At 39.0% G+C, this 18814-nt stretch overlaps 1 protein-coding gene across 2 annotated transcripts in view; it reads right to left on the reverse strand.

Annotated features, from left to right (window-relative positions):
• Positions 1 to 243: 243 nt before the first annotated feature.
• LOC137189203 (glutamate receptor 3) overlaps positions 244 to 18814 on the reverse strand; it is a 90216-nt gene continuing 71645 nt past the window's right edge. Inside the window, exons 12-16 of one of the 2 annotated variants that reach the window (XM_067598935.1) lie at positions 18283 to 18481; positions 9666 to 9913; positions 5722 to 5836; positions 4015 to 4262; positions 244 to 2042 (exon numbers count right to left, since the gene is read on the reverse strand). In XM_067598935.1, coding sequence (XP_067455036.1) covers positions 4017 to 4262; positions 5722 to 5836; positions 9666 to 9913; positions 18283 to 18481 — 808 coding nt within the window. In that variant the 3' untranslated portion in view covers positions 244 to 2042; positions 4015 to 4016. Of the gene's footprint in view, positions 2043 to 4014; positions 4263 to 5721; positions 5837 to 8765; positions 8881 to 9665; positions 9914 to 18282; positions 18482 to 18814 lie in introns of both variants that reach the window. The other variant, XM_067598934.1, reaches the window with a different exon arrangement.

The following is an 18814-nucleotide window of genomic DNA, read 5'->3' on the forward strand; positions in this document are numbered from 1 at the left end:
AGGCAGATGGTGCTTTCTATTGATCCAAAACATGCACACCACACTTCCACTGACTAACGGCTCAATATTGGACCGTTACAGGAAAAACTCCTCTCTTTGTGTATATGTCTGCAAGGGGCTGGTCAGGCCACTGGCACTTCATCGGCAACACACTGGAGTCAAAATATGCAGCATGTTTAACTGGAGCTGATATGTGCTCCGATAATCCCTTGCAAGCCATAAAAATTATCCACAGACACAGGACACTTTCTGTACATTTTATTTACAAAATGTATTAAAATTCTCTGTACAGCGCCTCACTAATGAGGTTCAGCAAATTATGCATGCATCTCTTGCTCTTTTGTACCCACTACTACGCCTGGTGATTTTATTTTTGCAGAAGGTGAGGCCTACAAAAAAGAAAAGGTGAAACTGACTTACAAAAAAATAACCAGGGCTGGATTTCTAACGTTAACCTAAGGTCAGTTTGTGAGTAGCAGAGCTCGTCAAGCATCACTGATTTCACATGCAATTTCTTAGAAAAGAATCAAGAAAAAAAGGGAAACCAATCTTTCATCATGTAATATAAATAATTCTGATTTATCTAAATTTACACATCTTTCTCAAGTCATTGTTTTTCTTCACATTATCAGTTTCATTTTTTTTTTATATAAAACTATCTGCCCATGGTTTCAGGTGATTAGATAATTATCTTCCTAAATCCTATGGAATCACAGTCTTTTTGAAAGAAAAGAAATTATTACAGCAATATGGAAATGTGCTAAGCTTCAGGACTCTCCCTGGTATAACCTTGTATAAATCTATTTTCCGTTGTATTCATATATTTTTCATTTTCATTTACTAAGTATAGTCACCAAACACTGTAATGCTCATTAAAGGAAATCAAATTAAAAGCAAACCACAGATCATTGTAAAATGTGCAATTGTTAAAGAAAACGGTAAGGTAATCCAAAATACTACAGTTTAAAAGCCATTACTGTTATCCTTTAATTGGATTGCAGTTAATCTACAATTGAATTACCCTTTTTGTTTGGTTTTACTTTCATGTACAGAAGACTTGAATGACTCTGGACTTCAGGGAAAGACTGTTTGGAGCGACAAACCTCTGTGAGTTAGTGCTCCTTTGATATTTTACAAACTGTAAATCACAAACAGATTTCATAATCAAGCATGAACACTTTGCTTTACACACTCTTTGTCATACAAAACACACTCTTGGCAGTATTGGAAGTGCGAATTATGACCTGGTTCCGTAGTACGTAGAAGCCAAACCAGATCATCTTCTTATCTTCATGAGTCCCATCAAACGTTCAGAAGACAATGGCAGCAGCACCAGAGTTTAGAGTACAAACAACACACTCATAATTGTTTTTTGGGCTAAATGGCATTTCCACTCCAATGAGATCAATCTGTCTTTTAAAACAAGAACAAGGTCACTATGAGTGACTTACAGCAGTATAAAAGCTATTGTCTAATAACCAGTGTCTTACAGTGCACTGAAGAGATCTAATAAACTTATTTTAACACATATAACCAGTGAAAATCTGGCAGCAGAAGGATGAAGAGTAATCTGATCATATTGATTACAAGAAACCAATTAGACCCTTGTCATATAAGATCCGTCTTCTGTCTGGCACTTCAAAATGTGCTTAGGGTTGCAAATGATGGCTTTAGTTCTCTCATTCATTGTAACACGTCAAACGTATTATATACTATAAATATATGTATACATATATATATACATATATATATATGTATACATATATATTATCACTGCACCAGTCTTCTGTTTTGTATGAGTTTCAAGCAAAAAGCAATATCATTGTGAGTGAGTTGCATTGATTGGACTCGGAGTTCCATAAGGCACTAAGGGGAGGGAACCACGTCGGTTCTTCCCATGACCAGTCCAGTCGTGTCGTCATTGCAGATTATCATGCCGTGTCCGCCCGAGAGGATTTGGCTCTAAGCTCAATCCCTGTGATCCTGTCCTTTCATATATGTTTAGTCACAGTTGTAAGGGACAATGGAAATGTTTCCTAAACCTGTGTCAACATACAGAGCAAAAGCAAACATGGCAAGAGTTGAGATTTATATGATTGTCAGGAAAACCTACATCTGCATATGACTCATGTTGGGTAAATACGGATCCCTCAAAGTCCTGAAAGATTATATGTGTGTACAAGATAATATATTACACGCAGAAGTTATTATCTTGTTCGCACAAGTTATTATCTTGTGCGAATTAGATCTGTTGTGCCCACAAGATGGGGATAACTTGTGCAAACAAGATAGATCAACTATCTTGTGCATAAGAGATAATACACTGTGTGCACAAGATAATATCTTGTTAACTTGTGCACGCAATATATTAAGTAAATGACATCTTGTGCACGCAGGATAAAATATGTTATGTTTTGGGACTTTGGGGGATCTGTACGTAAATATCTGTGACGAATTAAACATTTCAACTAAAAATTCAAGAATAAATCAGTAAAAGTACATAAGTTGAAACAAACAAGGTGTTTTTTTTTCAAACTGTCTTTTAAGCCCCTGAAAACTTGGTGCAATATCTTATGGTTTTTTTCATTAACATCAAACATTCATGATTAAACAAGTAACAAAAAGTTAAATTTAAGAAAATAACATCTTGAAGTATTCCTTGTTAGGAATTTAACACTCAAAAACATCATCTGGACAGTGGGTGTGGATGGATCAAATTTGTAATAAGTATGAAGCTGATTGAGAAAATATGTTTTCAGATTTAAATTCTGCTGTACATACAGCTGTATTTCTGTAAACAGACATGTTGCACATTTAACAAGACACAATAGAACACACATCCAATCAAACACAAGACTATTTATTTATTTAACAATGTTCTGAACAGTATATACTCCCCTCTGGCTAGTGCAATGCTTCAGAATTGCTGTAGTTATTTTACTGTTAGTGGTATCAGAGTAAGTGAGCTTTCAGAGGAACTTCTTATGAAATTTCTGCAGAAGAAATAGTCCCTGTTCACAGTGTATTCTGTGGATTATTCAGAGGAATGGGGAGTCCAGTTTTCAAAGCTGCACTTACAAATATTTTAAATTAACGATGTGTTGAATAACTATGTGTGAAAGTGATCGCTCATAGTGACAGTCCCACAGAGAATTATCACCCATGTCAGATCTTCCCCTCAGCTTTACAGAATGTGTTAGTGTCATTAAATTTATTGTTTTGGATTTCCAGCCCCTAACTTTACTGTTTTGGTTGAGTCTCACAGCTGTCGTCAATGTTTCCAGCTGAAGCAGGCAGCTGTCTTCAGGGGAAAAAAACCTCTGATAAACTATACGCTGCCTACCCAGCATCAAAGAAAGATCAAGTCGACGACTAGCCAGTGCATATTGGACTGACATTTGTCGAGCCAGAAAATTACTCTAAATGAATGCAATGTTGCTCTGTGTCTGCTGGATGTTTAATTAGGAACTGCCACATTCACCATATCAGCTTTATAAGGTGATAATATGTCAATGTTGTGTATACAGGTTCTTCCTCTGCACCCAAGTGGCAAAAAATCAATACATGCTGCTTTAAATGTCATTTTTAATGACGTGAGCACCACAAATGAATTTTTTGTTGTAATTTTGAAGAATTTACCCTTTAAAAGGTAATATTACAACCACAGGATAATGTAGTAACATACTAAACTCTTATACAAATAACTGCATTTTTATAAAACAGCACAAAACAAGAGTCTTGTAATATCTGGTAACATCTGGTTTTAGCCTTCATACAGCCTGAGGCACTATCCATGAAGCTATACGTTACAAGGTGCAAAAAAGTATCTCAGAGTTTTGTATTTTAGCAGGCATGTGTGTTCCGTTGTGTCCAACATGACAGCCAAACAATTTCACAAACAGCAGCCTCACACAAACACATACAAATGAATAATTTACTCTGACTGATATGACAGGAAGCTAAATGATTCATCTCTCGCAGCACTCGGGGGGGCAGTAAGGAGAGGCGACGTACCTCTAGATCTTAACGCTCTCGGTTCCGTATACGTTGTAGCCTTCTCTGTATGTGGCAAAGTTCTGGGTGTTGGTCGGGGGAGCCGGCTTAAAATTCTGGGCATTCTTGGCCAATTTCAGCCGTTTGGTTTCTTGTCGTGATTTATAACAGAACTCTATCAGAGCCACCATCATGGCCAGCCCCAGCCCTCCAACCAGAATATAGAAGACACCAGCCACATTGCTTAGGCTGAGAGCACTTGTCTTGTCCTGGGGGAAAGTGAACAACATAGTTAAGAGTTTTGCAGTGGAGCAAGGGCAGCAGAATAAAATGCAGCCTGTATCCTTCAAACTGAGCCTCACATAGCCTCGACTGCTTTAGTAAATCATCATACTCTATGTTACTGGTGCTACTGATAGCAGATTATGGATACTAACAGCTACAAGCAACAAAATTGAAGATATAATGAGGTCGCTATGGTTAGCTCATATATAATTTCGACTGAACTGATTTTCCTATGGTTGTCACAAAGTTAAGAGGAACTTCAGACTGCCATAGTCAAACCATTCTCCACTAAGGAGAAAGAAGCCAACTCTTAAATGCGCTATCTGTTGGTGAATGTAGAGCTTTCCCTTCCTTACACTACATGTATGTAAAATGGCTTCTGCTCTTGACCATGTTAGGAAGCTGGTCAGTATCGCATAGGTCGACAGCTCTGTAAATCCCTGTCTTTTCAATCCTCTAAGCGACATGTACGTATAACTCTCATGGCAACATTGTCATACAGTACAGTCAAATTCATAGTAGATGAAGGATATCTCCATTAAAGTTAAAAAAAAAACACTAGAGATCAAACCATTTTGCTGCTGCTTACCTACCAAACATATTCATTAAAAATTTGTTCATTAGAGTTTTACTATTTGCAGTTTAACCCTATGAGCATGGACATGTGTTAACGCTATCTGATGATCCAAACCTATAATCTGAGGCCTTGGCTGTATCTCAGAGGGTTAAATAGTGGGTTTATTACATTCCTCAACTTCTTGTAATGTGCAAACAGAGCCTCTAACCTCAACTCCGAGCAGCCGCAAGATTTAGAGGACACCCCACGGCACTCACGCTGCTTAGAGAAGTTGAATTTGACTAACTCATCACAATGAGAGGCTTTGCTTGTGCATCACACCACAGGAGGCCAAAGAATCTAATAGACACATCTCTATGCAAACTAGTAACAACACAAATAAATCAAATTTTCATTAACAGTTTGGTAAATAGGAACAGCAGCATAATGGTCAAAGTATCATGAATGTCAAGAGTGAAAATGAGCAAAAATAGCATTTATCAACAACTGGTAACTGCTGTGATTCAATTGAAATTGTGTATCTTGAAGGCACTTTAACAATTTCCCCACAGCATTATCATTACAGTTCTTACAAAAAAAAGAGAGTTTCTACATTTTATATTGCATAAAAAAGTGTCTAATTTCTATTGCATAAAAGAAAAAAATGGATTTGGGGAAGCAGTGCCTTGTATTAAAGCCACATATACACTGTATTACAGTTTGTGGCAGGACAAAAACTAAAACACTAAAAAAAGAAAAAAAAGAAAAATTATGTGTAGCAAATGAACAAAATGTATACTATAGATGTTAGAGAAGTCTTGTCTTGCATATGAACAGTACGTCAAAATGCAATTTGGAATCAGTACAAAAGACCTGCAGCGACTGACCTTACTTCCAGAGTCCTTGGTTCCACATTCACCCTTATCGTACCACCATTTGTTTTTCAGCTTGTCTAAGATGCCTTGTTCACTGAGTTTCAATACTGCAAGGTTTACAGGAGTTCTTCACGTGGGAAATAACATAAATAACATTATATTATGTTATTTTATGTTATTCAACTTTAAACTACTACATACTTTACAAAGCGATAAAGCAGGGCTCCTGGCTATGTCAACATCACAGAGAGCAGGCATTCTACCTATTACCTTTATAACCCCTATTCTAAAGCCAGGACCTACCCATATCGCTTTGAGTAATCGGCAGACGCTGTTAGCAGGGCGACAAGCAGGTACTGAAAGTACGATCTGCAGGTCTATGAATATCAAAAAGCACTGGGGTACATTGGTTTGGGGGGCAGGTCATGAATTAAAAGGGGTTTCTGAACAGCATTTAACAAGTTCAGTCCAACAGGAGCTTTGTCTTGACAAACAAAATAGAGCTTTTGCTTTTTTTTTTATTTCATAGACACTACCTTTACATACATTGTATCAACTAAATCCTGTGATGGCCAATATTACTGTCAATAGCATGTCAGCAATCAATTCTGCAGGTTCTACAACCAATTTCATATCCAAGCAACTATGCCCAAAAGTGAAAGCTTAATTAATTCTTACATATTTTATCACAACATTTTAAGGAAACCTTATCTCAAAAATACGCCAGATTAGTGTCAGATGAGTGTGTCCCAACCAAACTGCACAGAGCTGCAGGACAAAGCTCAGAACTATCAGTGGAATAATGCCTCTTATATGTGCCTGTAGCTGCATAATGTATAACCCTGCTGTTTCTTGCTGTTTGACATCTGTAGCAATCATAACATGATGTTATATTGTACTGTATGTCAACATAAAAAATATTTTATTGAACTAAATTACTATAGGAAACAAAAAACAATTGTACATTGGAATAAAGATCACATTTTGTAGTCATAAACTAACCCTGGATCATTTACGGTTCAGGTCAATCTCGCTGGAAAGCAAATTGGAAGCAAAGAAAAATAGTCCATCGATAAATAGTGACCCGACTACTCCCTGGGAACAATGTCTCCCAAGGGGATCCAGGCAATGCATAATGCACTGAGAGAAGATTACACCACTGTATATCCCTCATAGCCAATCTTGAGAAACGGATTGTGAAGACCGGACCATTGTCTTGGCTCAGAGAGACATTGATTAACAATGCAATTACACTGTAACATGCTCTGTGTCTGAAACTCAATCTAGGCTGCACTGTGTTGTGCCGGAGGGCAAGAAAGTGTTAACTGTGTGTGAGTGGGTGTGCATGCAGCTGTGTGTATGGTTATATGCATCTCCTGATGTCTGTTGGAGCATGGAACTGTGAACGGGACGGGGCCAAGTGATGTGCTGTTTGGAACAGAGCGCTCCAGGCCGCTTTTTTCCGCCTAATCAGGCCTTTCCACTGAGTCCTGGAGAGCCAAAACAAGCCAGGAAACAGGCAGACAGTACATACCTGTGCATCATAAAAGATCAATGACGGCACAAGAGACAGGTGCTTTCAAATGGCTCCTGAACACGCTCTCAGTAGCACAGGGAGGCTTCCTGAGCTCAGTCACTACACGACATAGCAATGTTAGCAGTGCAAACATTTAAAAGGGTGACTTTTGAACATTTAAAAAATATATATAAATCCTCTCTACAAATGAACCACAGTCATTTAGGAAGACATGCTTGTGGTGATACTATTTTAAATGTGATTTTCTGCTGTGTAGCTGTTCATTGTGGTCCAGGCCAATCCATGACAAATGACAGTAAGAGTGTAATGACACAATCTACAGTCCACAGGACACTGCGGCTTGTAGTCTAGCCAATTACCTGACCTGCTATCACATGTGTGATGACAGCATCATTTGTCATTAAATTGACCTGCATTGTAAAGAACATAATGCTGCTGGCTTGTATGTAATTTACTTCAGGGCACATAATCTACTGTAAGTAGCATACTTAATTGTCATAGTTGGGTGGGGTTTCACACTTTGCACCATTAGCTTACATAATGGAAAAATCATTTGTCATCTAACCACAGAAGAAGAGGGAGAGATCTGATGGTTAAAAGGGTCACAGCTGGGTTATAAATGAATTGGGGTAGGAACTGCATGTAGTGAAATCAAACCACAGGTAGATTATCAGATGACCCATTAAAGAGAAATCACAAGTCTATTGTTTAATTAGAATTCTCACGTTTTCCTGCAATGCTTAGTCCCCTCAAGACGCCGCTGTTCCCCTTGCTTTCCTGTCGGCCTCCGCTGAGCAGCCATTTTGAGGCTTTTGCCATTAAGAAGAATTTATCATGTTGGCTTTAGAGCTCACAGGTTCTGGGCCAGTGTCATGGATGTGAAGCAGCTGTATGATCAATTACTGCAAAGCCGTCTTTTACAGGATAAGAGAGCTTCAGCTTTGTGAGGGAAAGCTGGAGATTTTGTCTTTTTTGATGCAAAATAATCTAATATTCACTGGCAAAGGAAAAGATATCTTCTCGTTGATTGACATGCCTGCAAATTCATTAAATGCTCCATCTCAAACTATTAAAGCTACCTAAACAAAGTCCTGACATATGAGACCAGGTGATCTGCCCTACAGATGTGAAAGGATGATTAAACAAAGCTCAACCTTTCACAACTGTAGGGCAGCACGTTCACCTCGTAGTCTCATTTTATTAAGAATTTCCAGTAACTACAACATTGTCATACAGAAAGAAAACTCCTACCTTAAATCTTATTTTCACTATATTTAAGTCTCTGTATACTACAATCTCAATAACTGCCACATTGTAATGTTAGCTAAGCAAGGGCTCCTTAGTTTGATCTGAGCTGTTAAACAGTCTGGTCAGACTATCAGTTAATTTGGTAATCTGCCGTAGGGCAGCAGCAGGTTGATTGGAGTGGACAGTTGGTTTGGTTATGGTTGGGTTGTTGTAACAGCCTTGCCGATTACTCTGCACTATGGTACCCGATTGTGGTGACATCGAGGCTGACCTTGGAGTCACCTCCCCCGCTGCCGCACTCTCCCTTGTCGTACCACCATTTGTTTTTCAATTTGTCCAAGAGGCCTTGCTCATTCAGTTTTAAAACTGCCAGGTTAACAGCATTTCTTGAAACGATAAAACATAACTTGTAAGAAAATGCACAGGTCCGTGAGAAATCTAATGCAAAGTAATAATCGTATTAAGCATCATAATGATAGGTAATGGTAGTGAGACTACCACTGTCAATGCAGGGGCTTATGCACAGAATACTATCTGTTAATCAGAATGGTCTAGGAAAGGACAAATTGTTTAAGAATTTAAGGAATATGGAGAGATAAGAAAGGCTCATATAAGGTAAAGACAGTGTTAAATCTTGGAAAAGGTGGCATGAAGGGTTACGTAGTTTAGAACTGAAGTGTGCGGGATGGGGACACTTGTCATTGAGAAGAAAAGTAACAACAACAAACATCATGCAATTAACATTCGTCACAAGTGACAGCGCAGCTTTTAAAGGCTAAATTGAAAAACCATTGAACTGTTAAATTAAAAGTGACAACACAACAGTCAGGTAGGACAGCACACGGGACAGAAGGAGAGATTGAAGGAGAGAGAAAAGCAACAGTAAGAGAGACATAAATATGAAATGATTGTTAGCCTTAGCCTTATTATCTGGATTTGATTCCTCTACTGTAAAGTAACAACTCTTAACACATATATAAAAATCTTTAAAAAGACATTATTATCATTATTTAACTTTTGTATCCAAGTGCATTGAGGCATACTACCGTTACCGCCGTGTCCACAAAAAAGAAAACAAGAAGAGGAAGAGAAGAGAATGACAACAGGGGGACATCAGGGTAGGTGGAATACTATAACAACATGGATGATATTGTTATATTATTCCACCCACCTTAATGCTGAGCCTTTGGGCGTCGCCACACCGTAGCCTTTCGAGTCGAGGTTCCCGCCCACTTTCATGGTGTCGCACGGCTTCCGCTGCTCGATATACTCGTTCATGGTGGACTCGAGGAGAAAGGCGAACTTGCCCTTTGACTTTCGTACCCGGGCTACGCCATCGGGTGTGGTCTTAACAAACACTGAGGGCTCAGCAGATTTCATGTATGACCACATCTTCTCATACACTGCTATTTTGGATCGCTGTGCAGGGAGGAAAAAGAGAGGAGAAGTAGTTTAGAAACCCCAAAATCATAAGCGTTTAATGGATTTTGTAAGATTTTTTTGTGCTTAATGATCACTTGATTTAAACTGGCATCATGAAGTATTTATAGACATCTTTTAATATGGCTGTGTGATATCTTTAAATACTTCCAGAAAATATAGCTGGCGGACCTTTAAAGATCATGAGGTACAAAAATGTACAAAATCCATTTCTCTTCATCAGCATAAATGTACTATTTAAACATTATCTTGCCGCTTGAGGCTCAAATTCACTGAGTGTGAAGGAGGATCACACATCACCTGTACAGTAAGTGCACAATGGGTTGTATCAGAAAATCTGACATACATATATATATATATATATATATAAATCACTAATATATGTATTAGTGATTTGTTGACCTGTTCACACAAAAATATCCTCAATAATTAAACTTTTGTGACAGTGAATTGCGGGTTATGATCATTTATATGAAAAAAGCAAAAGTTGTGGATCAATATGCTGAAAATTCAGCTGAGTGAATTTGAGCCATGGTTTATAGACTCAGTTTAACTTATAGAAGTTATTACAGACATTCATTTCAACAACACTGCCACTGATGTTACATCCAAACTGTGACTCAGAGGCAATGTGCATAAGAAGCAAGAGAAGTGTACAAGAAAGCGGGTTACACAGATACAAGGCAACTCATCACAAAGTGACACAGATGAGCATTTTCCCAGTGCCTTGGGTCAGGCTTAGCGAGCCTGTAAAATCTGGGGGAGTTGAGCGCTATCTATAATAAGCATCAATTAAATTATTCAATGCCGCTGGATTTATTTTGGCATAGGCATTTCACACTTTGAACAGATCCTGGTCCAAGCAGTGATGAGCCAGTTCCCGAGTGGCACTGTGTGTACTGCAGACTAGATCCCACATAAATAAAAAAAATACTTTCTTTCAGTAAAGGCCAGAGAGAAACTGCTGGAGTTGGATAATTTTCAAGAACTGGCTGAATAAAAACACCCACTACTAACCAAAGGCTTTGAGGATGGAAGATGGACAAACTGTTGATACACCAACATCGGTCAGAGATACTTCCTAGTTAGTTAAGTATCTTAACTCAGACGGTCACAAGTCATTAGGTTACCAATGACATGATTAATAATCATCAGTAATAATCAACAAATAATCAAAATTTCTGATAATCAAATTATCCTTTAAGTCATATATCAAAAAGTCTACAGCCATGCTAGTGGCTCTGAGAGGCTGTACTTAGGCACAGTGGTGCTTTGAGCTAAATGCCAAAATATTAGGATTCATCATCTGGGAACCATGACTGTACAAAACTGTATGCCAATCCATCCAGTTGATGTTGAGGGATTTATCCTCCATGGGGACCATGAATGTGTGTTCAAAATTCCAAGGAAACCCATTTCACAGTTGTTGAAATATTTCAGTCTAGACCAAAGTGGTGGACTGACCAACAGGCTGAGAAGGCCATGACTAAAGCCACGCTGCTAGCATGGCTGAAAACTGACCTGGTGATGGTTCTTTTTAGCCATGCTACCGCTGTGTCCAGCTTCAATATAAGTATTTTTTATACCATTGTTAAATTTATATCTTCAGATTTTTGGACTGCTAGTTATACAAAACAAGCAGCTTGATGTCAACTTGGCCTCAGGAAACTTGTGATTCATTTTTCACAACTTTCTGACATTTTACAGACTTAACATGTGACTGAAAAAACAAACCACAAGGTAATCAATAATGGTAATAATTGTTAGTCGCAGCCCTGTATTGTAAACCTCATCTACTGAAGTTGAAAATAAAGTACACTTAAATAACTGTCCATGCATACTGAGCTCTATGTCCACACATACGGATCAGTACACAGACTCATCAGTATACTGAATTGGTAAAAGCCCCTTTAACAAGAGCATATCCATCTCTAATGCATCTCTATTAATAAACAAAAGCATTAACCTTGACCTAATGGAAGTGCTTTACTGGCTTTATGTAATCACATTCAGTTTGTTTGTAGGCATCTGTCATGGTGCATCAGGCCAAGGGTGAGGATGAGATGAGACAGAAACATAACACAAATTAAAAAGTCTGCATGATGAATGTTCCCTGCTCAGATGGAAAAGCTTGAAGTTGGGACATTGGTTGTTGTATCTTCGTGCAAATACAAGGGATGGGGGGAAAACAGTCATAGTAAGATGTGATGTTTTTGTTGACAAGCCTGTTAAATGTGTTCAATTTGCATGTGTCAGACATTATGGAAAGGACACTAGTTTTGGAGGACAATTTCCCCAAAGACCTGGGGCTCATCTGCTCGGCAGTGGGAAAGCTCCAGACGCCTCCTCAAATGAAGAGAAAATTATGGATCTGGGCATTGATTACTGACGACAGAGTGTGCTGCCTCAGTGCTTTATGAAGTCAATTCATCAATATCAGAGTGGGAAACAAAGTGCAACCAAAACCTAAATAGGACCATTCCATTGCAACTAAAGTCACCACTGAGATGCTTTAAGGGGATTCTGACATAGAAAGAAAAAAACAAAGCCCAGCAGGGAAAGAGAGATGTTTGATTATTGACTGCTGGCACACAATTGTGCATACTCACAGAAACACACACACACACACACACACACACACATATATTGTAGGTTCCACACATGAACACACCATAACTGCATTGAACGTCTACTCTTATCCCCTTTAAAATGTAATCATTCACACCCAGTCAATGGTGGTCATTTAAAATTCAATTAGGGAACAATGACTGCAAAAGTCCATCATCAATGAACAGACAATTTGTTGAGCAATTATATACTGCCATAAATACAGCTTTATTCATGTGGCTCTCTTTCAAAACCATATAATGGCCCTGTTGGAACATACTGCTGTCTTCAAAATGAGCTCCCAGACGATTAACAGGGAGTGGCTACATTTGATAGCTATTGTATAAATTGAAAAGAAACAGGAGTGTATGTTGGGTAACTTGCAAATGGCATTACCCTCCTGCTTTAAATATCTTTTTAGATTATACTAAAGCAGTCATAATGATGCTCTATTCATTATGAAGCACCTTAATAGTGGATCTTATCCAATCCTCCTACCTAGGCGACACAGTTACATAATCTGTGTAGGTGTTTCTCCTGCAAGTCTGTCTGAAGCACTGGATTTCCTACTGTTTTATAATAGTCAGATGACAAATTCAGGTCTCTTTTTCTTGGTGATGGCATAGGATGAGACTATAGATGCAGATTCTCTTAATCGGGACACTGTAATTAGGTTCAACCATGGGCCATTAGCATTTTTCAATGGGGAAACAACATAGTTTTGCGGGTGCAGTGCAGATGTAGGCCTGTATGTTTGAAATATGTTTTGTTAAATGTTTTATTCTTAAATGAATTATTATTGTTAATTCACTTAAACCTGCAATAACATATTTATTTGGCAACTTGGGGGCAGCGGAAACTAGCTGTGAACAGAACACTGATATATCATTAGCTTTTAAGTTGATATGGCGAACTTGTTTGCAAACAGTTGTTAATTTACACATCCAGCATTCACCAACATTAGCATTAGAGTCAAGATGAAATGAAAAATGCCTTTTCAACCCTTTGAGATCATATACCCACTCATACTGTACACCTATATGCAAAAAATCGATATCTTTGTATTCTTATATCAAAATCCATCCCATCATGTTTTCTTCCTGTAAAACAAAATATGGCATGTGCTTACGTAGGCTTGAACCAACCAATTTCAACCAATAATATCATGACATCCACCCATCAATCAATCTTCAACTTTTAGCGGCACAGAATGAAGATACATTGTAACACGCCCACTTTTCAACGTTCAAATCAAAATCCTCCCAACATTATGTCCTGCCTGTCTATCCTGTTTCACTCAGAAATATGTCACGATATGGAAGTTAGATACTCTCGAAATGCCGTTTCATCTGGACTTTAATTTGAAATCATGTCTCTGGCCACCAAGTCAAATACTTGCTATCCTTTTAGCTCTGTTTTGGTCTCCACCATCTCCTGAGGGAAATATCTGGCTCTTAAGCTGCTAAATACTGCACTATGTTCATCAGCTAGCCACTAACTGTTTACTGGTTTGGTGCTAGGCAGGAAGTGTACAGTGGTTTTGGTCAAAAAGTATGAGAGCAGTGAGAGCGCATTAAAGTTTGTGTCACAAACGTTAAAGGTGCAGGTGATGAAACCAAAACAATAAGCTGAAAAATGCTATAATGCTCTGTAGATCTGAGGGAAACTGCAGTTGGGTGATAATTCTCGGTGGGTTTGTCACTTTGAGTGACACCTTTCACATTACATGTGCTCATTTTATCCAGTGTTGTAAAAATATTGATTATAGCTGTTTTAAATTAATGATTATTTTAAATTATTTATGAATAACATTGATTTATAGAAATAGTTTAGGACTATATCAGAGGACAACATGTGTTCTGTGTTACACAACAAGAAAAGGAGATTTAATTGATACATTGTCCACACACAATAAAAAAAAGTTATGGTTGAATGAATGCACTTCTTGTTGTTGTTGTTGCCTTAGAATTTCAATATATTAAAAGATCATTGGTAAATCTATAGTTTGCAGATTTTGTTCCAGAATGTGTGATGAAAGGTCTGAAAAGGGACAAGTGATTAAAGTGTGAAGTCAAAGAAATTGCCCTCTCCATTCTAAATAACCACTTAATCTGTATTGATCCTGAGTTACGTCGCTTTTCGACACCTCTGTCCACAGCCCTCCAAACTGCGGCTTGTTTTTTATTCTTCCTTTAGCATGGCAGGCTGCTTTCATTACATCCTCTCCCCAATACGCTCCACTGCTTGCATATCTAAATGCCATCTCCAAATACCCACCAGTACATTTTCCTTCTACTTTACTTCCTCTCCATTTTGTTTGTGGACATCACCAGTTTCCCTCAATATCCTGTATGCCAGGACTACCTGTATCTCAAGTATGCAGAAATGAAAGTTGAGGCTCTGGGGGTGTACTTTGTCATTGAAGTGCCAAATGCTACGCCCTGAATACCAATTGCTCGTCTTTGATGCTTGTTCTTGGACTCCAACAGCTCCTTCCGCGCCTGCTGTTGCTGCTCATCTAAAGTTCCATGAGGCCCTCTGAGGACACTGCTTCCCCTTAGAGGTTACGCCTATCTCACACTAGTCTATCATCACTTTTGTCAGCTTTCTCTTTTATGCAAACAGCCTCTAATCTTTATAGGAGCCTCCCCTTCACTCAACACTGTTCTGAAACACAAAGTGACAAGAGCTCAGGGAGTTGTGTTACAATGTGCTGCATAAGATTGCAGGGCAACCTTAGGATTCCTTGTATAAATCTCCTCGCCGGCTCCTCTTCATGCAACCCTGGACTAATGCAGGTCTGCTATGCATAAAAAAGCTACTTACTAAACATTGTGTTGGACCATGCAAAAGCTATAGTGTCTGTGCCACAATAGTTGAGACGTGAAATTGATTTTCATGCTTTGTAAAATGCATTGGTGACTGCACTCAAGCTGTTGTTTCTATCCTCACCACATCTGCAGATCAGTAAGATGCATGATGTTTGCTGTTGAGACTTTGGATAATGTATAATCTTTTGAGGGGAAGAGAAAACAATGCTGTAGTCTCATTTCTCTGCGCAATTATCATTGTTTCATTGTTACACTGTTAAATGAGGTGCATGAAGGGACAGCAGCGTGGTTGTCTTTGATGGTCTCACCCCGGTCTTTACACGTAATTAAACAGCCACATCAGCCCATTTTATCATCTTAGCCATTATTACTATCCAGCTTCTCCTACAATGTACATTTCAAAATGTAACTGAGCCAAGGCTTTTTTGATGGAATAAAACCTCATCAAGAGGATAAACATGGCCTCACTGGTACAACTCATCATTTTCTAATCATCCAAAACACAAATATTCAGCTGACTGCATGAAAAGATCCATGACAGGAATTAAAATGATGAAACAAACCACAGCGGTGCAGCGGTGCATGACAGCTGCTATGTTGAAGAAGAGCAACACAAAGCTTGAAGCTATCCTGCATTGTCTCAAGGTAAAGCAACAGACAGGCTGGAGACAGAGGAGAGAGGGTCCCCAAACACGCAGGGTAGTCTGGGGAAGAGGAGCCAAGAGCGGGTAGAGACGCACTGCCAAGCGCCTAGAGCCATTCAGTCTTCCGCTGGGCACGTCAGCGGGCTCCCAGGCCAGCTGTCCTAGTTGGTTGTGAGCAGCAGAATCATGGTTTTTTGGGAGATCTACTCAAATGCTTCTCTTTTTGAAAATTCCTGCAGAGCTTCTCCTCATTCCCAGCAGCAAATGAAGACACAGACTGTTATGCGAATACTGTCACAGTCAGGTAATAAGCCGTATATTCAAACTGTCAATTTTTCAGGAGCTGAAAACAAATGCCTTGTGCATTTCATGAGCTTGGGGGTTGAAGAATTGTCTTAAATTACAGAAGACGATGGTTTTAATTTGCGTTTTATTAGGAGTTTATTAATATATGAACATATATATACTATATGTTCTATTTGTCTGTTTGGAAGCTCAGTATTTGTATTGCTGTGTCTTAATTTTTGTCTTCTCTGATTAGAAATAGAGGAAAATTTACAAGCGTATAACATTACTAAGTTTGCTCTACTTGTCAGGCAGCTTTGTAAAACAAACCAGGTGAAATCATCAAAAATTAAAGCCAGGGGTGTCAGTGAAGATGACATATGTCTTGTTTGAAACATCGGACTTGATTCAAAATTTCCAGCTGGCTGATGCCGTATGGGTCTAATTAAGCCTGAATGTATTTCCTGAAAAACAGATCTGAAATAGAACTTGAACTCCTATTAATCAGTGTGTTTTTTTCCTTGTCAGCCCTCTACAGCTTTAATTAAAAGTCCCTTGGAATAGCAGCTCACACATGTCATTTCTTATTTGAAGACTTGGGGATGTAACTAGGACACTCATTATACAGAACACAGAAAAACAGCGACTCCCCGACCACCTCTCGGATTGTTCTACCTGCAGACCTGCGGTGGCTCCATTGTCAGGCTGGAAACCTAATCTGTAATTGGCATCCATCATCTCAGTGACACAGAGACATATACTGTATGGTGTATACACCTGTGCAGCAACTCTGATGAAAGGGAAAGTGATGACAGGTTTTGTGAGTTGTTCCACGGAGAATAATGTCTTGCTGTCATCCAAGTCACATGCCATGTTTCCCAGGATATATTATCTTCACAGTCCCCCTTTACAACCGTCTCCTAAGAGTTTATAGACTTAAAACAAAAGTCTTTTACAAATCTAAAACTGCAGACAGTATCTTGTCCTTCTTTGTCTAAATAAAAAAATGTGTATTTGATTGTGCATTTTGTTGTCCTGAGCAATTCAACCCAGGGGTAACACAAATGAATTGCTCTTTCTGCCAACAGGCTGCAGCTGTGAAACATATGAATTGTTTCTCTCCTGCTGATGAGTAATGAGGGAGCGTAAGATAAAAGACTGTAATATTGCCTTTTCGTCATCACCAGCAGAGTGCTGTTTCATTAATTCTTTTCAACTTATTGCTCTGCAAATGCAAAGGATTGGACTACCGATGTAGCCATGCCAAAAGCAAAGACATCTATGAATTTCACAGCAAAATATGCAGCGCTGTTAAACTCCTGCGTAGGGAGCATGTGCTCGACTTTCAGAGAGTAACACACTCTCGTTACAGATTTTAGTTAATTTATGCCTTAATTGCCAGGCTAGTCCCTCATGCCAATGGACATATTGCTTATTCTATCTGAACCGTCTTTCAGGCTGCTCTGTTTGACCTACAGGGCTCTTCTTCATCAGGTCCAATTTGCCAGCCATGGCCAGCTAGCTAATTATATTTCATGAGCTGACCCCTCCGAGTTTGAGCCTGATGTGGGTGCTTTGATTAGCCTCCTGTTTTTATCACCTCTGCGTCTTTCACGTTGTTATCACACTTTCTGCTGACAGCCCCAGTGCCTCAAGGTTGCACACTGCAGTACTGCCGCATAAATTTCACATTCATGTCATAAGAGTTCAAGAACTGCTTCGCTGTCAACATGCCTCATTTGGAGCAATCTTGTGCAGGTCAAGAATGCTGTATTAAAGGTACAAAATGGAAAAGCTGCAAGGAGGAGTTCATCAAGGACATTATACAAAGTGTTTTTTATGGTTCAACAGGCCTGATGTTCAAAATGTTTAGGCCCATTTGAGATGAAAGCAAAAGAGCCACTTGCTGATTAGTCAGTTGCTGTGTGTGTGTGTCTGTGTGTGTGTGTGTGAAACCAGAACATTTTCTGGCATTACTCACCCTAAAAAACTCCTTTGTGGAGCCTGAGTCCAGAGTGCCATATGCTATCTCTGTCTGCTTGGCCAGATCTTCAGCACTTTCTATAGGAGAGACCATCCTCTCCACTGTCAAGAATGCAGCCAGGTTGGCTGTATAGGATGAGATGATGATGAGGGTGAAGAACCACCACACACCACCGACGATACGGCCCGACAGAGACCTGAAAGAGGGCGGTTGATGACAGGGAAACAAAGAATGTAATTACATGGTGACATGTGGTCCCTATCATCCACTAAGATCTACCAGTTGTGTTTAGTGTGACTAATCACATCGGTCATCAGAATTTCCTTGTAAATCATAAAAACAACCTGGCACTGCATCAGCACCCTAAAACAGCACACTACCAAGGAATGTAGTAAAAATTATAGAAAATACACTCTAATATAAGCCTTTAACTGGCTGTGAAACAATCAGGGTCAAAGTTCATTTCATAGCGTGAAGAGAGTATTGACAAAAGCATTTTGGTGATGATAATTTCAGTGCACAAACTGAC

This window comes from Thunnus thynnus, chromosome 9, assembly GCF_963924715.1.
Source record: "Thunnus thynnus chromosome 9, fThuThy2.1, whole genome shotgun sequence".
Classification (NCBI taxonomy): domain Eukaryota; kingdom Metazoa; phylum Chordata; class Actinopteri; order Scombriformes; family Scombridae; genus Thunnus; species Thunnus thynnus.